Below are 22,067 nucleotides of genomic sequence, written 5' to 3'. Positions count from 1 at the left end.
AGAAAAATTAACATTTATGTCGCTAAAATTACAAACAAGAATATTTATGAATGCTAAACCCATTTAGTGCAAAAAATCATAAATAAAAATATAAAAAATCTATTTCAATTTGCTTCAAAAACGGTTACCGCACTTTACAGTGTTTTCTTTGTTTTTAGTTTGAAATGATCCCAAACTTTGGAAACTTTTTTCGTTTTCATGAATCTTCTCCTCTCCCAGACGCTGTTTTCTTCCCGTTCCTCCATATTTCATTCTGCAGCATCTCCTGTGTTACCTGTTCAAAACGTTTCAGAGTTTAGCGAGTGGTGCGTCAGTGATAATGGTCCGTGGGGAAACACAGTGCTCCGTGTTTGAAATTGACTAAATAAAGCACAATTTGGAAATAATTAAGAAATAATATGCCTTGATGCTTTTTCGGAATCGTTTTCACACTCAAGTACATGCCGTGTGTACTTCATCCACCATTGATGATCGATAGTTTGTTTTGTGCCAAATTTTATCCAGCATATCGTTAATGTTTCTCATGCCAATAAACAAACTCTTAGGGGGAAAAAAAAGCTTCCTCTTGATGTCATTCCTGAGGCAGACCTGCACACCTCGTCCTCATAGTGGTGCAGCTGGTGTTATTTGTCGATCGTCTGTTGGACGGGGTGTGTTTTGTTCCTGAAACCGATTCTACATTTCTGTAAAGCGTGTGTGTGTGTGTGTGTGTGTGTGTGTGTGTGTGTGTGTGTGTGTGTGTGTGTGTGTGTGTGTGTGTGTGTGTGTGTGAGATGCGTCGGATGTTTTCTGCACAGTATTGAAGGGGGAGGCAACCGGTAACTTCAAGCAACCATCAAACATCCGGTCCCACTTTCCTGAGTTCACGTAATGATGTTAATAAATGTTGCTTGATTGAACACACACACACACACACACACACGTGTGCACGCATACACGCATGAGCAAGTGTGAATGAGTATTTCGAATGTGTCCGGGTGTGTCTGTGTGTACTGTTGCTTGGCGGTGTGTGCGGTTAATATTTTAGCAGATGCCACACTTAAAAACTGCTGAAGCTTGCTCATTTCCTGTTTGAAGCAGTTGTCAAGGGCAATCCTCGTCTCTGTTAATACACACACACACACACACACACACAGAGTTTATAGATGAAAGTGATGCTTTACAAGTGATAAACTATGGCTATGGTGTTGTTTTGGGGATTTTTGTAATTTTATTTTGCTGCTTCAGACATGGATCCGAAGCTTTTCCGACTGAAGCAGTGGGCGTGGTCTCTTCCAGGATGACTCCGCCCCCATCCCAGACTTGTTAAATGCAATCCTATGGGCTTTGCGTTCACCCTATAACCTGAACTCCTACCGTTTTCCTTCGGCCTTAACCTTTCTCTTCTTGGACATGTTGGGCTCGTTTTTTGATATTTGATATTCAGCCCTGGAGGATTGATGGATTCCCTCCGAATTACCGATGCGTATGCGCTTTGACATCAGCAACAGCATGACGTTTCTGATGTTGTCTCATTTAAGTCCTTCCATCTTCACCAGTTAGCAGTTCTCAAGGGCAATCCTTGTCCACGGCTATTGTTTTGGGGACTTTTTTCATTTCGCTGTGAAACGATCCAAAGATCCTCTTCTGACTGAAATGTTTTTATCCCAATGGGCGTGGTCTCTTTCACGATGACTCCACCCCATCTCAGACTTGTTGAACGTAATCCATTGAGCTTTGCGTTCACCCTATAACCCGAACTCCATCATCATTGTCACCTAAAGGGGAATATTTTTTTCAGAGTAACAGCGTTTATAGGTCCAGTACTGTTCCTGAGACTACGTTCAAGATTGTTCATGGAGGTTTTGTGAACAAAAGAGCAAAAGAACTGTTTAGGAGTTGAACGAGTCAACTCTTATTGGTGGGAGGAGTCAAATGATTTGACTCGCTGAGAAAGATCATTAGATTAATTTATCACGTTCACGCTGTACATGAGTTTGATCCAATGAGCCCATGGATGAAAAGGTTTTAAAGCGGCGTGAGAAGATTATACTCCTTCTCGTTTCCTACATATGCCCAAGTTAGTACCCAAGAACAATCTGGAGCAGTAAGAAAGTATGCATATTTGGGAATAAAGGTTAAGGAACCAAATGTATTGGTTCATTATCTATTTTTAAACTGGTTCTTTCCATGTTTGTAACACAACCTTCTGTATTAAAATAGAGCGGAAATCACTTGTTTCACAATTGAGAGCAGGGAAAAAAGGTTTTTAGAATGAGTAAGTATGAGTCATGGTCATTCTTTACAGCAAGCACACAGACAGCTGGCAGAAATAGCTGCTGAATCCAGCTGTGGTGGGATTGTTGGTATTGGGTGCAGTGCAGTGGCAGTGGGCCGAGGGTGACTTTTCTCCTCCATCTGTGGAACGGTTTAATCAGACAGTGAGTCAGTGACCAAGGGTTGAGCAAGATGTTATGACAGTAACTAAGAAAGAAATATATTTTATATATATATATATATATACACACACACAGTACAGACCAAAAGTTTGGACACACCTTCTCATTCAAAGAGTTTTCTTTATTTTCATGACTATGAAAATTGTAGTCACACTGAAGGCATCAAAACTATGAATTAACACGTGGAATTATATACATAAAAAAGTGTGAAACAACTGAAAAATGTCATATTGTAGGTTCTTAAAAGTAGCCACATTTTGCTTTGATTACTGCTTTGCAGTCTCCTGGCATTCTCTTGATGAGCTTCAAGAGGTAGTCACCTGAAATGGTTTTCACTTCACTGTAGAGTTGAAGTTTGTGTGTTCAAATTACAGCATGACCACACTGCACTTGGGCCCTTGAGCATGGCCCCTGAACTGCTTACTTGTATAAATAAGGTAATTGTAAGTAAGGATACGGGTGTCTACCAAATGCCAAAGAATACTATAAACACTGTTCTGAGTGACTGAAGAGAAGCATTCAGGGGTTTTTGAGGTCGGTTCTTTGAAGCACTGCTGATGAAATATGACAAGCTCTGAATCCAGCTGTGGATTTGGAGCGGAGGATTTAATACGATTTAAATATAATTCAAATTTCTACCTTTTTTTTGTTGTTGTTTTACATAAAGATCTAAAGACATTTGTATGACATTGGAATCGATTGCACTTTACTAACTTGGAATTTTTTTTTTATTTGGGGTGTGTGGTTGCAGCCTGGATGGTATTTATACACACAGGAAGGAGATGAAACCAGCCTCTATGACCTCTCACTTCCCTTCCTCTGCCAGCTGCGTGCTTGTTTGCTGTGATAACGAACTGCTATCAATGGTGCAGTCACACACCCTCACACCCACAAACACACACACACACATACACACACACACACACACAGAGCTTTCCACTGCTGCTTTATAACTCGAAAGCCTCACCTCCATGAGCGCTGTGCTCTTTGCCCCATCCTGATTACGCACGGGGGTCAATTCGAGGGGCTACTAAAGGTCACAAAGCTGCAGAACTTGACTAAAGGTGTGTAAAAAACCTCACTCGCCTCTGCACCCCTCCACCAATAAACCGCGGTACCAGCTGCAAGGGCTTTGTGCACTTTGTCACACAGGAAAATGCTCTTAGGTGTTGCAATTGTTCAGTTTCCTGCTGTGGACGTTGGTTCATTTAGCACACCGCTCATGCTCCAGAGCACATTCTGGGCTCTTCTGTGAACTCCACATCGTGCGGACACAAGTTAACCACAATGTCACATATGCAGCAGAAATTCTTCGCTGCTTTTTTTGTTCCAAACTAAGTTTAATTTTGCATTTGATTTTAAATAGTACGCTGTGTGCAGAACGGTCTGGGTGTAGGAGGGGCTACTGGCTACTGGGTACCTTTTCTAGAAGATCATTTTATTCCAAGTCTTTTATGACTGTCCTCTGAAATGAATTCTTAGGGTTATCGGTTTATATGCGCATGGACAGATTTGAATTGTTATTCAAAGCTTCTTCATTAATTTTTTAGCCAAAAATCCGAAAGATTTAAAAGGGTATATTATATACACGATATATATTCTTAATTATGGAGGTCCCCTTCTATGATTAATGCTTATGTAGGATACACTATGTGGACAAAGGTTACAGGTGCTTTTTGAGCATCTTATTCCACATTTAGTCCCCGTTTGCACCTACAATAACCTCCACTACTCTGAGAAGATGTTCCACCAGATTTTGTGGAGATTTGTAAGATTCATTTATCCACAAGGGTGTCAGTAAAGTCAGGTACTGATGTAGATGAGGTTTAGAGACCAGGGGTGCAGTCACATTTATCCCAAAGGTGTTCAATAGGGTTTAGAGCTCTATAGCAGGAGATCTTCCACTTCTTCCAAACCATGTAAAGCAGATGTTCACGGAGCTGGCTTAATGCACATTTGTCATGCTGGAACAAGATAGGGTCTCGTTGTTCATGTGAAGGGACAATTTAATCCAAAGATTCTCTATACAATCATGTGCCTTCAATTTTGTGGTAAACGTTTGGGGAAGAGTCACATATGGCTGGAAAAGGCAGGTGTCCCAATACTTTTGTCTACATATTGTGTGTGTGTGCGCGTGTGCGCGCGTGTGCGTGCGTGCGTGTGCGTGTGTGTGTGTGTGTGTGTGAACAAAATATTTTACTTTTGAGTAAATTAAAAAAAATCATTTTTGTTCGCAATAAATCATTTTAAAGTTGTTTTGTTTTGTTAGCAGACAATACATATTGTGTATAGTAGTTACGTCTTCAGGAATTATATATAATTTATTTACATTTTTTTCATAAACTAATGATTTTAAAGGTTTTTGTTATAAAGAACTTGACGCACAATGACGTCAAATTCTTTGCACCGCCTGGGTTGTTGTTAGGAATTTAGTGGTTTGAAGTACATGTATGTCACCCTTTGAGCAAGAAGCTTAAGGGCCTTGCTCAAGGGCCCACTAGTGGCAGCTCAGTGGTCCTGCCTGGTTCATCCTGGCACCCTAATCTTTGGATGGAGTACTCTTCGAGACCACTCAGTGCAGCTGAGGATGGTTCCACATGAAAAGCCATGAGGTTACTGTGGAGGGTTAAACTCAAGAGCTGAAGATGGATTTGGACTGTAATTAATGTAAACAGTCTGCTACAATGGTTTAGGACTACAGAATAGTTTTATGTTAAAGTGTTTATCAGAGAAACGCCTCATAACAGAGATTAAACTGTAATGAATAGACAACCGGTGATGAAGATGACGTTTCCTTTTGAGTCTAGTTCTTCTCAAGGTTTCTTCCTCATGAAGTCTCCACTGTCTCACTCATTAGGGACAAACGTATAGGTGGTAAATTATATTTCACATTTATTTATACTGCTCTGGGGACAATGTGCTTAGTTAAAAGTACGATCATGTAGGGAATTAAAAGCAGTCAGTAGTGAGTGTATATAAGAGCACAACCGCTGAAAGAGCTGCTCTTCATAATATCCATCTTCTTGGTGTAGAGATGGTGTGAAGATACGAGGGGCGTTCGAAACAAGCCGGGACTTTTGAGTTTATAAAATAAAAGAACAGGAGTGAAATACTCCTCTGCTACATTTCTACACTTCTCCCAGTGTTTAAATAACGATTCAGGACAGAAAAATTTGTCAGTACGCCACCACAGGATCGTCACTGACGGCCATCTTTAAAACGTTGACATCATTCGAATGTCTTCCTGCGGCGGAGCGTCTCATCATCGCACCGTGCTCGGAAACATCTGTAGATAGCCGGGACTTTTACGCCTTCGTTCACAAAAACTTCACCACACGCTGTTCTACGCACACACCAACACCCGTGACATGTGCGCCACCTATCTGTAATAGGATCGTTCTAGTGCCGCCATTCTAGTATTCATTTTTATTCCTGTGACATTAAAAGTTTTAAACACCGATCGTAGACAAAAAAGGAATAAAACAACCAGACTTGAAGAAATCTTTGATAGTGTTTAGGGTGTAATGAGTATCTGCTGATTACTGCAGGTTATTTTAGGTGAGCAGTGTGTAACTCCACCAAGGTGTTAACTGCCAGTCGGATGACTCAGAACTCTATGTCTTACTGGGTGTTACATTTCAAAACCAGGAAGTGAAATGTGTTGTTTGAGCGTCTTGGGTGTGGCTGTGTGTTAGTTCTCAGTTGTGCAGGTCAGCGACTGATATTGAATACAAGACCGACAAAAACAATTCCACCGATGGGAAAAATGAAAGGAATCTTGTGTGTGTGTGTGTGTGTGTGTGTGTGTGTGTGTGTGTGTGTGTGTGTGTGTGTGTGTGTGTGTGTGTGTGTGTGTGTGTGTGTGTGTGTGTGTGTGTGTGTGTGTCAAGGCTTACATTCCCTCAGCTGTTCAGACCTTGAGATCATTTAACCTGCTGTATGAATATTTATGATTGGAGCCCTAGAGGAGATAAAGAAGTCGTTTTGCTGTTCACGCTGTTACCCAGAATATTCACAAATCACATGGTTTTCTGTAGTTACTATAGCCACAACATACACATTGACTTTTGAGTAATTGTTTGTAATGTGACGAGTTTCCAGGGTTGGGAAATTTCCCAAAAAAATCTCTCAGGACAGAAGACTTTTACACTTCATAGTTTGATTTTATTTGGATATAGTGTTTTTTTTTGTTGTTGTTGTTGTTGTTGTTGCATGCACTGTTAAATATTTAAGGAATGAACAAATTTGTCCCAAAACTAAAACCTTTAGAGGTAAGGACAATGTTTGCATACAGTCAAAATTGTGGAAACACCTAGTACTTTTCTGGTTTTTGAGCCACATACATGTTTCTTTTGTTTCTATGCAACAAACTAAAAGCAAAAACGTGCTCAAATTGGACAGTAAATGAATGGAAGAAAGTTTTGTGTCCACATGACATTTTTCTCTCTAATAGAAGAACTTGTGTAAGACTGAGAACAAGAGAGAAGATCTGATCAGACTGCCTCACCCCCACACTCATACATGAGACTGTAAAGTTAAAGGAACCAACATGGCAACCATTCTATAATTCAACACCATTCAGTTCTGTCTGTTCTGTGGCTCATTGGAACCGACTTCACCATACAGCAAGACATTGAGCTGAAGTGTACATCTGAGCTCTGTAAGCGTTATTTAGAGAGCAAACTGCCAGCTGGAGTGATATCTATCATGGAATGAGCTGCCCAGTCACTTCACATAAATCCTATTGAACTGCTCTAGGATGAACTCGATCGTAAAGAAATCTCCACCTAGTGAAGAACATCTTTTGCAAGTTTTACCAGAGACACGGAAAAGTATTTCAGCTGAATGTTTGGAGAAACAAACTGTCCGGATGCCGAGAGTGTGTGGAGCCGTTAATCATGCAAAGGGTTTTTCAATGAAAATAAAGTCTGTACAATTATATATTTGTTTGCTTAAAGTAAATCTTTATAATGTGACCGAGTTTGTGACAGTTGAACCTTAACCTGATTTTGTAATTGAGTCAACTTGCTCAAGTTGCTGTTACATCGTTGTTTACTTTTATTTGTCGTTTTTGTTTATAGACTGTGGACATCCATAAGGAAAAAGTGGCTCGGCGAGAAATCGGCATCCTGACCACTAACAAGAACACATCCAGGATGCATAAGATCATTGCTCCAGCTAACATCGAGAGGCCGGTGAGGTACATTCGAAAACCGATAGACTTCAATTTACTGGACGACGTTGGGCACGGTGTTAAGGTATGTCCTTCTCTTCAGCTTCTGAGATGTGCGTGTGTGTGTGTGTGTGTGTGTGTGTGTGTGTGTGTGTGTATATAATAGAGCCTATTAATCAGCACTGATAATTGATGCATCTATGGCCAAAAATCATTGCCGATAGTTTTTCCTGGTTGCTTAATACAGTACGAGAGCGGCCTCTAGAGGCAATTCACTCATGCCACGTGCTGTTTGTTTAAAGCTTTTTGGATTTTTGGATGCAACTTTTTTTTTTTTTTGTGGCGGGTATTAAAATAATTTATATATCCATATTTATTTTATTTTGTACAATTTTATGATTCAGTAGTGTTTTTATTTGATTTTTTTTTTTGTAATAAGTCATTATTGTTTTACATAGATTTCTGTTTTTTTTTTTTTTTTTTTTCTTTAATCCAGTATCCATTTAAAATTTGTATAATCGGTTGATTAATCAGAAAGTACGATCAACTTAGCTATCGGAATCTGTAAAATTTGGTAGTGTATAACTTTGGAGATTCAGATTTTTTAGAAACATACTCTCACACTTGAAGGATGACTTTCAGGCACTTTCAGACTTTTTGCACTTTTTCTCAATGACTTATTTTATCCAGAGAAGGAATGAAAAGCAGCTAAAATTCACCGACATTCCGCTTTATGGAAATTCGCCTTTGTGTTTGTAGTTTTGTCCAAACTTCGGGCTCATCCCCATCCCCCACCAAACAGAGTAACAGAGCTTCTCCCTCACCTCACCTCACCTCACAGAGCGAAGGAAACCTCCCTTAATTAGATCACTCAGGCTCGGCTGGTTTTGGAAATCTCTCTAAAGCTACCTTTTACAACTTTCAATCCATCATTCTAATTACTCTGATCCGATCAGGCCTCTGCTGTAGGCTGTACAGCAGTGTTGGCTACAGGATCAGTCGTGCAGACTGTATTCTGACTGTTTAAATTAAGCAACAGGAACGTCAAAAGCCTGAGATGATTTCATCCACAGCGTGCCTAGGCCTTGTTAAAGCTCTGAAATGTCTCGACATCAATTAGCCAGTCATTGTTTATGCAAATGAGACAATCTTGAGCTGTAATACACATGCTTTTCTAAAAACTATGTGATCTTTGGATCTCTTCCGGAGTTTTTATCACCATTAAAGAGTTTTAGCAAAAGCTATAGTAAGGACAATACAGCAAGTATTTACCTGCTTAAACTTTTACACATTATATAGCTTTTGCTTTTGTCAAACATTTGAAAGAGATATCTAAATATCATTCTGAAATTTGTTGATAAACATTAGAGGCCGACCAATAGCTAGGTTGAATTGTTCCTGCCTGTAACCGGTTAATCAAATGATTGTTTTTAAAATGGATACTGAATAAAAACATAACTCCATATCAAATTGTACTATATATTAATTATATTAATTATATAATTAACACATTCTAAATAATTAATAAACAAACAGCACATGGCGTCAGTAATTCACCTCTAGGGGCTGCTCTCGTAATGACAGCGGACCGGAAACCGGAAAAACTATCGGTATGGATTTTTGTCTAAAGTCGAAAGTTCCATCAATCAAAATCGGTCGACCTCTGGTAAATACTTGACAGAGCGACTTTTTTTTCTGGATAGTGTCTGCATAAACTATATCACTGTTTTGCCTAATTTCTCAAACCCAGCTGAAAAAAGGTGTCTATTTTGATATTTGCTACCACCAGCATGCTTCATAGCAGGGATGGCTTACAGCAATACTTAGCATTTTGAGCCAAAATCAGAGCAAGGATACTTTTTGCATATTTTTGTGTATACAACATGACTTTAGGCTGACTGCAGCTTGCCTTTCATACTGCTCCATACAGCTGGAGTGCAGTGTTTGTTTGACGGGTCTCAGGGTAAGTCATACAGACCTTGACAATCCCAGCGATAGCAAACGTGACTGCAAATGTAGCAGCCTGTTATCAGCTCAGGTCTATTCCGGTAATAATTGACTACTTGTGGATAAAGCTGTAGTTATTGTTATTTGGCACGTTTAAATTCCTAGGTTTCTTCTAGGATGTAGCACATTTTTGCCAAAGGCATTAAAAGGAAGTATTTGTAAATTGGAGGTTAAATCTACACAACGGTATGGATTTATGCAAAAAAAGTCCGGCTCCTTGTCCAATACACTATTAAATATCTATGTACATATGCATCCTGAACTCAGAGATTGGTGTGGGAAAATCCTGTGCAGTAGTTCACTTTTGGCCTCAGGCAGAGGCGTTTTTCTGGCTCTCTCTTCCCTGTGTAACGAGTTTCAAATTCTATCCAGCCTGCAGACATTCCATCAAAAGCCTGACTCATCACATCTGAGGATTAGAGCATCTTCAGCCGGGCCAAACTCGCTCGCCCACTCAGGTTTTTCGCTCTGTTGCTGCAAAAGATGAGTTTTACATTGCTAGTAGGTCGATGTTTAATCCAGTCGACTGCTTTGCTTTGGGTTTTATTTTGAGGAAGAGATAAATAAGTTTTCCGCCGTGACTCTACTCGGTAATGTTGGCCGTTGGCAAAATGTATTTCTTCCATTTACACGTCATTTAAATCCCACACGTTTCAACATATTTACAGACAAGTGGGAAAAGGAGTGACTGGTCTGCATTTACCCCAGTCTAAATAAAGCCTTACACGTGTATGGCCTGGTTGCTCTACATTTACCTTAATGTGTTGAAAGATTTACAGAGCAATGCACATTTAGAAGCTCTTAAAGGACCAATTCTGCCTGCTCCTGCAGATATTCCTGATCCATCTCACCATCTTCTGTAGAAGGATTCACCAATCCTTACTGCTATTTTTGCTTATACACAAACACACTCTTTTCTGTGCAGGCTGAGCACGCTCTGTTTTGAACTCGTTCTGATTGGCGCTCGGTGTATCTACTGATCACCAACATACAGTTCAGCATCAGTTCAACATCAAGCAGAACATTGAGAGAGAAATAAATGAGAACTCCAGACTCAAACTTGTGGTCTTATTTTTTTTTTTAAGTAGTTGAAAAGAAGATTTTGGGCTCATGATAATTGTAATAGACATCATATAGAGTCATCAGAATCAGAAAAGAGCTTTATTTTGGTGACAGAAGTTTCTAAATGCACTTTTCCTTTTTTAAACGATAAAGAATAAAACAGTGGTATTGCACATTTATATAAGGAGTGAAGTGCACAGGACAGACTCCATGATGGCTGAGTAGAACTGTGTGAGCAGCTCCTGTGGCAGGTTGAACTTCCTCAGATGGCAAAGGAAGAACATCCCATGTTGGAGTCGATGTGCTTGTGTTCCTGTGTGAATTAAGGATGTTGTTTTCTTCCATCACAGTTACCTCATTGTCCACGTTAGAGCATGCATTATAGATCGTTTCAACTGTTTGTCATAATACAACAAACCTTGTTACCTTTTTATCCTTGTTGCCACCTACAGTAAGGTCTTGACATCGCTTAGAGTTGCATTTGGGATAAGAAAGATTAGTATGCTGTTGGGTGGGTGTTAAGAAAATGATCTGGCATGTTAAAATCAAAGCTAACTACTGCCACCGGTGTTCGTTGAGTGAATTGCATTTAGTGTAGAATTTCCTTATTTTTCTCTATTGATTTACTTTCTTTGCGTATGTTACAGTAAACATTCAATAGAATTGAAAGTCTTAATCACATTTTCTTAATAAGTTGTTTATTTGAATAGGGTTAAAAATAATGCCTCTAATAGAGTATGAACTGAAATTACAGACATCTTCCACATATTCATTTCTCCAGGACTCTGAGCAACTACTGATAAGCCAAATTTATATAGTAGTTTTATTTGTGCAGGTAGGACAGCATGACCCCAAGTAAATACAAGTAATCAGTATTTAAAAACACCAACCGGACACTGATTTGAAGCGTTTTATAGCCTTTTAGACTACTTTCAGTGAACCTGATCCAACTCTTCTACTGAGTTACAACTAGTGTTAATGTTAGGTCTTATGACTTACCACACAAGACCAATGTAAGCCTTATGTCATTTTTATCCTCAGGTTGAGTCTGAAGTCATTTTTACCCTCAGGTTGAGTCTGAAGTCATTTTTACCCTCAGGTTGAGTCTGAAGTCATTTTTATCCTCAGGTTGAGTCTGAAGTCATTTTTACCCTCAGGTTGAGTCTGAAGTCATTTTTATCCTCAGGTTGAGTCTGAAGTCATTTTTACCCTCAGGTTGAGTCTGAAGTCATTTTTACCCTCAGGTTGAGTCTGAAGTCATTTTTACCCTCAGGTTGAGTCTGAAGTCATTTTTATCCTCAGGTTGAGTCTGAAGTCATTTTTACCCTCAGGTTGAGTCTGAAGTCATTTTTACCCTCAGGTTGAGTCTGAAGTCATTTTTACCCTCAGGTTGAGTCTGAAGTCATTTTTACCCTCAGGTTGAGTCTGAAGTCATTTTTACCCTCAGGTTGAGTCTGAAGTCATTTTTACCCTCAGGTTGAGTCTGAAGTCATTTTTACCCTCAGGTTGAGTCTGAAGTCATTTTTACCCTCAGGTTGAGTCTGAAGTCATTTTTATCCTCAGGTTGAGTCTGAAGTCATTTTTATCCTCGGGTTGAGTCTGAAGTCATTTTTATCCTCGGGTTGAGTCTGAAATCATTTTCACCCTCGGGTTGAGTCTGAAGTCATTTTCACCCTCGGGTTGAGTCTGAAGTCATTTTCACCCTCGGGTTGAGTCTGAAGTCATTTTCACCCTCGGGTTGAGTCTGAAGTCATTTTCACCCTCGGGTTGAGTCTGAAGTCATTTTCACCCTCGGGTTGAGTCTGTAGTTGTTTTTTTTTACTCTCAAGTCTAAATTCTATTTTACCCTTGAATTAAGTTTTAAATCATTTTTACTCTCGGGTTGAGTCTCAAAGCATGCTAATCCTTGAATGTAATCTGGATTCATTTTTATCCTCGGGTTAGTCTCAATTTGTATTTTCTCTTGGATTGAGTCTGAACTTACTGAACTTATTACCTTAGAATCCAAATTGGGTCTCAAATCTCAAATGGTTTTTAACCCTGAAGTTGAACCTTGAAGTTGAAATTGTACCTTTTAAGCCTTTTTTTTTTTCTTTTTTACCTTCCAGTCCAAGTCCAGTCTTAAATCTCCCACAGTTGAAAGTCGAATCCCGAGTCATTTACCCCTGTTATTAAATCCTAGAACACTGAGTCTAAGTCCATGTTAAATCTCAAGTTACTTCGACAAGACTTAAGCCTTTCTTTTTTCTACAAATATCTCATCTAATAATCTAATATCTCATAAGTTTTTTTTTAACTGCTAAATGAACAATATTCCCAAAGTATTCCCAATGGTTTTGAAAACAGTAACGTTTTGGTATGAGTAATGTTTGACCTGCTCCTTTGTCTCTTTTTCCTTTTCTTTCTTTTCTCATGCCTGCATTAGTGGCTAAAAGCCAAGGTAAGTCCTGTTTGTCACGTGTCCCCATCCCATCCCGGCTGTAGCTTGTAATTGATCAGCAGCTTATCCCTCAAACCGTCAGTTTCAAATCCCACTTAATATCACGTGGTCTACAGTACAGGGTTGGGCGATACAACCCGAGAGAAGTTCTAAATGTAGTAAAAGGTAATATTTCGTGAAATTAGGAACTCCAAGATCACTTTCGAAGAGTAGTTTTACCACAATCCAGCCTTGTTTAACAGTGGCTCTGTTCATTTTTATGTCGTATCGCCCACCCCTACAGCGCATTATAAACATGCCTCTGTGTCTTAACACCAAGTAGCTCCTGCACATGTAGTTTAATTGACCCTTTTGTAGGCTGTGTGGGTTTCCCAGATTCAATGATTGCTTTCATGGAGCTTTGCTTGGTGTCTATTATTCATCAAACATCGCCCCAATGAAAAGAAAAGAAAGATGGTGGATCCAACACCAGTAACAACATGATAAAAATCATGTTTTTGTAATAGCAATGTCTGGGAAGCCCGCCATTTACCCCACTGTCCTGTTGTTCCTGTCTACAGTTTGTCTATGAATCTCTGATCAAGCTCTCATGTTGTATTTTATCACCTAATCAGCAACATGGGAACAATCAATCAATCAGAGGAGGAACGCTATCGAGGACCAATCCGCCCACACAGAAGCCACCCAGTCCGCCCATGGCAGGGCGTGGCACTCTAGGGTAAATACCATGTTAAAAACACAGAAGGTTTATTTATTATTGTGATTATGAAACATTGTATTATGATCAATATCTTTTTTTTTTTTTTCTTTTCTTTTAAACAATCCTGAAGGTACCAAAATACTTTTATGAGACTTTATCGATTTTATTGTAATAATTGGTTTCTCTCGTGCAGGCGCAACACTTCATATAAAACTCTTGAGCCAGTAAAACCTCCCACAGTGCCTAATGACTACATGACCAGCCCGGCTCGGCTCGGGAGCCAGCACAGCCCAGGACGCACGGCCTCGCTCAACCAAAGACCAAGAACCCACAGGTAACACACAAACACACAGTTTTGAATCTGGGTGCAGCAGCACTTTAAATTAACGGCAAGCAGCCTTTATTTGTCGCATATGTGTGTAAAAACACACACACACACACACACACACGCACACAACTGTGTGTTACTGAACTGTACAACCTGAGCTCAACACACACTCATTACTCATCTTAATTCATTCCACCAACATTTTATATTTATATTATAATCATATTATACTGTTTACATGCTGTTTTGCACCTCTCGATTGCTGCTACTGGTGTTTTTCTCACACCATTGTGTTTGTTTACACTCTTGTATACAGGTCTCTTTTGCACATTACTGTATAACATGTACAATAGGTTTACTGCTCGGCGCTATTTTCTATTTAATGTATCTGTCTTACAATGTTTTGTGTTGTCTGTTTGCACTGTCATTTGTCTGCACTGTTTGCACTCATTTCCACACGATGCACTTTATGTCTTTGTGTTCTGTTATGTACCTCAGTGTGGTGTGATGTAGCTCTGTGTTGTTTTATGTAGCATCAGGGTTCTGAAGAAACGTTTCATTTCACTGTGTACTGCGTCAGCTATATACTGTATGGTTGAAATGACAATAAAAGCTTTTTGAAGTGACATAGAGCAGGTTGAGATCTAAGACACCACTGGGCCCTCTAGACTAATCTCAACCATTACTAGACTAATCTAAACCCCCACTGGCCCTCTAGACTAATCTAAAATATCACTAGACCAATCTAAAATATCACTAGACTAATCTTAATCACCATTAGACTGATCTAAACCATCACTAGACTAATCTAAAATATCACTGGACCAATCTAAAATATCACTAGACTAATCTAAATCACCATTAGACTGATCTAAACCATCACTAGACTAATCTAAATCACCATTAGACTGATCTAAACCATCACTAGACTAATCTAAAAGATCACTAGACCAATCTAAAATATCACTAGACTAATCTAAATCACCATTAGACTGATCTAAACCATCACTAGACTAATCTAAATCACCATTAGACTGATCTAAACCATCACTAGACTAATCTAAAATATCACTAGACCAATCTAAAATATCACTAGACTAATCTAAATCACCATTAGACTGATCTAAACCATCACTAGACTAATCTAAAATATCACTAGACCAATCTAAAATATCACTAGACTAATCTAAAATATCACTAGACTAATCTAAAATATCACTGGACCAATCTAAAATATCACTAGACTAATCTAAAATATCACTGGACCAATCTAAAATATCACTAGACTAATCTAAATCACCATTAGACTGATCTAAACCATCACTAGACTAATCTAAATCACAATTAGACTGATCTAATCTAAACCATCACTAGACTAATCTAAACCATCACTAGATTAATCTAAACCATCACTAGACTAATCTAAATCACAATTAGACTGATCTAATCTAAACCATCACTAGACTAATCTAAACCATCACTAGACTAATCTAAACCATCACTAGACTGATCTAATCTAAACCATCACTAGACTAATCTAAACCATCACTAGATTAATCTAAACCATCACTAGACTAATCTAAATCACAATTAGACTGATCTAATCTAAACCATCACTAGACTAATCTAAACCATCACTAGACTAATCTAAACCATCACTAGACTAATCTAAACCATCACTAGACTAATCTAAATCACAATTACACTGATCTAATCTAAACTATAACTAGACTGATCTAAACCATCACTAGACTAATCTAAACCATCACTATATTAATCTAAACCATCACTAGACTACTCTAAATCACAAGTAGACTGATCTAAACCATCACTAGACTGATCTAAATCACAATTACACTGATCTAAACCATCACTAGATTAATCTAAACCATCACTAGACTAATCTAAATCACAATTAGACTGATCTAATCTAAACCATCACTAGACTAATCAAAACAATAACTAGACTGATCTAAACCATCACTAGACTAATCTAAACCATCACTAGACTAATCTAAACCATCACTAGACTAATCAAAACAATAACTAGACTAATCAAAACAATAACTAGACTGATCTAAACCATCACTAGACTAATCTAAACCATCACTAGACTAATCAAAACAATAACTAGACTAATCAAAACAATAACTAGACTAATCAAAACAATAACTAGACTAATCTAAACCATCACTAGACTAATCTAAACCATCACTAGACTAATCAAAACAATAACTAGACTGATCTAAACCATCACTAGACTAATCTAAACCATCACTAGACTAATCTTGAACATCACTACAGTAATCTAAACCATCACTAGACTAATGTAAATAATCACTAGACTGATCTAAATCATCTACCTCTTTAGACTACCAACTACACAACTCATGTTTAACTTCATCTCCACTTAAATATATGAGTCAGTTCCAAACATGTACTGGTTTCTCAGCTAAAAGCTCTGTGTGTGTGTGTGTGTGTGTGTGTGTGTGTGTGTGTGTGTGTGTGTGTGTGTGTGTGTGTGTGTGTGTGTGTGTGTGTGTGTGTGTGTGTGTGTGTGAAATTTTACGGATTTCACTCGCCTTATTAGCTAAAAATTCTGAGCTCTTATAATAAAGTTATAGAAGTTTTTAGTTTCTCTGGGTTCTTTCCATCTTTCTCTGTATCTTTGGGTCTCTGTGTATATCTGTGCATTTCTCCCCCTCCGTCTTTCTCTTTCTCTCCTTTTCAGTTCAGTTCAAATCAAAGGCTGCTTTATTGACATGACAAATATTTTTTATTCGTATTGCCAGAGCAGCATTCAGTAGCTACAGGCTTTGGAGCAATAGAAACAGAAATAAATAGATGGAAACAAAAGGATGATGCATTAAAAAAGACTCTGTGTGTGTGCAGTGGCAGCAGTGGGGGTAGCAGCAGTCGTGAGAACAGCGGAAGCAGCAGTATCGGCATTCCCATCGCCGTGCCGACGCCCTCCATCCCTAACTCTGGTCCAGGTAAAGATCAGGCACCTCCTCTTCCTTCTGTCCATCATACTGAACCTTCTAATCGTGCACTGATCCTCTGTGTGTGTGTGTGTGTGTGTGTGTGTGTGTGTGTGTGTGTGTGTGTGTGTGTGTGTGTGTGTGTGTGTGTGTGTGTGTGTGTGGTTAAATAAGTTAATTTAGAAATTTTAAATTTGTCCTTAATGTATTCATTACAATTAATTAATTAATTATAACATCAGTTAAATAAAATATCAGTTACAAATTATATAAAAAAACATTTTAACAAAAGAATTTGACAAAAAAAAAATTATTTAGTAAAAAAAAAAAAAATATTTATTTACACAAAATTTACTCAGACCAAATGAGCAGAATGTTCTCAGTAGTTGGTGTGTGTGTGTGTGTGTGTGTGTGTGTGTGTGTGTGTGTGTGTGTGTGTGTGTGTGTGTGCTTAAAGCAGTTAATTTACAAATGTAATACATTTTCATTATAATTAAAATCATTATAATTAATCAATTAATTAAGTGAAACGTTAATTTTTTAAAAAGTATTTGGTTTTTTTTTAAGACAAAATGTAGTTTATTTAGTCAAAAACGTAAAAAGAAATTTTTTTATGACATTATTTACTCAGACCAAATGAACAGAATGTTCAGTATTTCGTGTGTGTGTGTGTGTGTGTGTGTGTGTGTGTGTGTGTGTGTGTGTGTGTGTGTGTGTGTGTGTGTGTGTGTGTGTGTGTGTTATGCACGGAGACCAAGGTCCATGTTTAATCAGTTTAATGTGATCTCCTCCCTCCTTCCTGCAGGTGTTTCATGCCTGTTTATTATGTAAAGAAAACACACAGATCCCCACAGCAGAGTCCAGACAAAATCTATCACTTATTCTGTACCAGTCTTTAGAATGGTTTAGTGTGTTTTTTCTTTTTTTTTTTTCTTTTTTTTTTGCTTGGCTCACTCTAGCAGCCTGAGTTGCCTGAGAGTTGCCTGTGAGTGTGTAGTAAAAGGTGCGAGGAGGGAAGTGGGCCACCATGGTGGGTGGAGAGATGAAACTGAAAGGATGGTGGGAATTAAATAATAAGTGCGAGTGATAGACAGAATAGTGTTCAGAAGGAACAGAAGGACAGTGTGATGGAGGAGGAGAGACGGTGCTTGAACAGAACCAGGGCAACATCATACATTACTGCTGTGTGTGTGTGTGTGTGTGTGTGTGTGTGTGTGTGTGTGTGTGTGTGTGTGTGTGTGTCAGTCTGTCATCTCATGTAGTTGTGCTGTATTCATTACAGTTAATTCCATGTTTGCTCCACCCCCACCTCCACCTCCACCCTTTTTTGGAGGCCCGATGGCTTTAGGTAAGACACCGCAGCCGTGTGTGTGTGTGTGTGTGTGTGTGTGTGTGTGTGTGTGTGTGTGTGTGTGTGTGTGTGTGTGTGTGTGTGTGTGTGTGTGTGTGTGTGTGTGTTAAGTAGGGTTTAAAAGTCTCCATATGACTAAGAACCGATTTGACTGTTTTTTAAAACTATTAAAATTAATTAATAGGAATTTTGTTGAAACTGAATTTTACTGAATTAATATGAACTAATATTTATTGTTTTAATGCAGACTCATAGACTACGTGTGTGTACACACACACACACACAGTGCAGCTATTATTGTCTAAATATCTGGGAACAAAATAATTTTTTATTGCAATGTTTATTACATTTAATCAGAAATAGATGAATCTTGCTCATTAATTGAAGATAAACTTAGGAGCAAATTTTTTTATGTAACATTTAGATATAAATTTTTAATTAATCTATTTATTAATAGAAGTAGAAATTTCCACTGAATTTCAACTGAATTTTTTAAAATTGCTTCTGAATGAATTAATTCATGTTGACTGAAAAATAAATTTGGTTCTGTAGCGTGGACTTTTAGACCCTTAGGTGCAGGTGGTGGTGGTGGTGGTGCAGGTGGTCATAGTGGTGGTGGTGGTAATAGTGGTGAACGTTTTTAGGCGGTGGTTGTGGTTTTATGTCTGCATTTGCAACACTGCAGGAGGACAACACATCCAAACATCTATAGTGCACATCTGATTTTTTATATGAAGACTGAACCAGGAGAGAAAAGTAACCTGCTATTCAATACTACATTTCAACAGATTTTCAACTATTTTTCAACTACATGGTGGAGAAAACCAATGATGGCACCATGTGTGTGTTTTTTTCTTAGCAAACTCCTTAAAACAGTGCATTTTATTGATTTAACACAGGAATATGTGTGTATAATAAAGAATCTAATGTTAGGGTTAGTCTACACTCATACTACACATTATATAGACAAAACTTTGTGGACACCTGAACATCCCCATTTGCTGTTAAAATTCCCTCCACTCTTCTGTGAAGATGTTCCACTAGATTTTGGCGTGTGCTTGTGGAGATTTGTGCTCATTCCCACACAAGTGTAGTAAAGCCAGGTAATAATGTAGGTCAGAAGGTGAGGAGGTCTCAGCGTTCACATTCATCCCAAAGGTGTTTAATAGGGTTTGGAGCTCTATAACAGGAGATCTTCCAGTCCAACTCATGTAAAGAAGATCTTTATGAAGCTGGCTTTGGGCCATTGTCATGCTGGAACAGGTTTGGGTCTCCTAGTTCAAGTGAAGGGAAAATTGCATGCTGCCAGTTTGGGGAAGAACCTCATATGTCTGGAAAAGTCAATATTTTTGTCCATTTAGTGTAAAGGTAAATAATGTTGTGTGCTATTGATGGTATCTATCTATCTATCTATCTATCTATCTATCTATCTATCTATCTATCTATCTATCTATCTATCTATCTATCTATCTATCTATCTATCTATCTATCTATCTATCTATCTATCATAAGAAAACTGCTGAATAGGGAAAGTAGGAGCTCAGTGGTTAAGGGTCTGGGCTACTGATTGAAAACTCAGGAGATCAAACCCTGATATCGCCAAGCTGCCACTGTTGGGCCCTTGAACAAGGCCCTTTAACCCACTGATCTCTGATCCTACGTGAAGGAAAAAAGTGATCAATTTGCGGTTAGATTTCACGTCTGTAGCTCTTTATTTCCTGTATTTAAATAAGAGTAGCTGAACAGTAGTTAATAAAGCAATGTTTGAGACAACAACAATTGTAAACTTTACAATCCTGAAGACATTCCTGTGGTGGAAAACAAGATGAAATGTTACTGTAAATGGATAAAAAGTACAGCTTGACATTCTATACTTAATAACATCAAATAATCGCCTTGGTGCATCAGTCGCTTTACTCGCGCCACTCAATTCGTTGATTATTTTCCCATAAAATCTCGTTAAACATCATTGAGCATGTTTTACAGAGCTTTTTTTTGTGTAACATCCATATTTTTATTATATAGACAATTGGCAAGGAGGTAGTCATCCCATTTTCCCTCTGTGCCAACTGGGGGTCTTTTTCATTGCTGAAAATTGGAGAAAATGTCCGCAGTAAACATTCCAGAGTTACAGCGAAGGCGCTGAGGACATACTCATCCCACCTCACCTTTCCTGAGCTTGTGGTCCAGTTCTCTTTCCTGTGGTTTGTTTATTGTTGGCGGTGTGGGGGGTTTGTTTCCCTCCTCTACCAGGCACGTGAACGTCTCTGTTAATCGCTCTTCGGAAACAGGAAATGAACATCGTGGAACTCGTATCTACACGACTCTCTGTTTAAACACACAAGCTTGTTTACAGCACAGATAATCTCGCTTTTCCTAATCATAACCCAATTCGTATACAAACACAGTGTTTCTTCCTAAAAGTCTTGAGTTCCTTGAGATGAGAGTCTGGTTCTGGGATATATTCATCACGCCCTGTAGTTTTATTGTTTTTAAAGTGATACACAGTGTTCTCACAGCATCACTGATTGGGTAGGGGGGTTTATGCTTAGTAAGTAACGCATTGGATTTTGGATCAGAAGTTCATGAGTTCCCAGCCTCACCAAGCTGCCAATCCTGGGCCCCTGAGCAAGGCCCTTAATTCCTTCACTGCTCAGTGTTATGAGATAAATGAAAGTCTGAGTTTATCCAGAGCGACTTTCATTTATCTCGTTAATACATCTGAGCATCTAAAGGGTTAAGGGTCTTGCTCAGGGGCCCAAGAGTGGCCTTTGGAGTGGCTGGGATTTGAACTCATGACCTTCTGATCCAAAGTCCAATACTTTAACCACGAAGATACCACCATCTATCAGTAAATTTTAAAGTATATGCGCTTACACATTATCATATTAACTTTTAGTTCCATAAACATTCACATAACATGAACAATAAACAAATTAACAAACATATCAGGTAAAAAAAAAATGTACAATTATAAATAATAATAATATAAATAAATAAATAAATAAATAAATATACGTGTTAACGTGTTGTAGTACACACGCGCTGTCTGTCTGTCTGCTTTTTTCAGGATTGTTAACGTTGTCCTCAGGACACAGTGATTATTTTTTAAATACCGCTGTCCTCTATCTCTCTCTCTCTGTCTCCCGTATCGGGTTTCCAGCACCGCAGCTGAACAATGTGTGTTTTCCACTAGGGTGTGTTTGCTTTTGCGCTGAGCTGTGTGTGTGTGTGTGTGTGTGTGTGTGTGTGTGTGTGTGTGTGTGTGTGTGTGTGTGTGTGTGTGTGTGTGTGTGTGTGTGTGTGTGTGTGTGTGTGTGGTGACACACCCTAGTGATTCAGTCACTCGTAAGCTGTTGGAGTCCCAAGAGAAGCCTCGGGCCAGGCCCAAGTTTTAAACCTGGACCAGAGCCGGACTATTTCCTCTCTTTATCTTTTTCCTGTTTATTTGCTGAACAAAAATGCTAACATAGCTAGACTCGATTTATCCAGTTTAGATGGTAACTGGTATATCAGTGCTCCCTGGTTTCACTCTAATCACCTCATTATCTGATCTAATGACTTGTTTTTGGAGCTGTTTTTAAAAT

General features: G+C 38.6%; 1 protein-coding gene across 11 annotated transcripts in view; it reads left to right on the top strand.

Annotated features, from left to right (window-relative positions):
- The window catches only part of abi1a (abl-interactor 1a), a 55,969-nt gene that overhangs the window by 26,804 nt on the left and 7,098 nt on the right, over positions 1–22,067 (top strand). For 4 of the 11 annotated variants that reach the window (XM_083546890.1, XM_083546884.1, XM_083546893.1 and 1 more), the window contains exons 3-8: positions 7,520–7,696; positions 13,106–13,120; positions 13,735–13,838; positions 14,014–14,154; positions 17,041–17,141; positions 18,412–18,477. In XM_083546890.1, coding sequence (XP_083403016.1) covers positions 7,520–7,696; positions 13,106–13,120; positions 13,735–13,838; positions 14,014–14,154; positions 17,041–17,141; positions 18,412–18,477 — 604 coding nt within the window. The remainder of the gene's footprint in view (positions 1–7,519; positions 7,697–13,105; positions 13,121–13,734; positions 13,839–14,013; positions 14,155–17,040; positions 17,142–18,411; positions 18,478–22,067) is intronic. The other 7 variants (XM_083546886.1, XM_083546894.1, XM_083546891.1 and 4 more) reach the window with 3 other exon arrangements.

Source organism: Silurus aristotelis (genome assembly GCF_946808225.1).
Source record: "Silurus aristotelis genome assembly, chromosome: 1".
In the NCBI taxonomy this organism is placed as follows: Eukaryota; Metazoa; Chordata; class Actinopteri; order Siluriformes; family Siluridae; genus Silurus; species Silurus aristotelis.
This window is presented reverse-complemented; position numbering and strand designations above follow the sequence as displayed.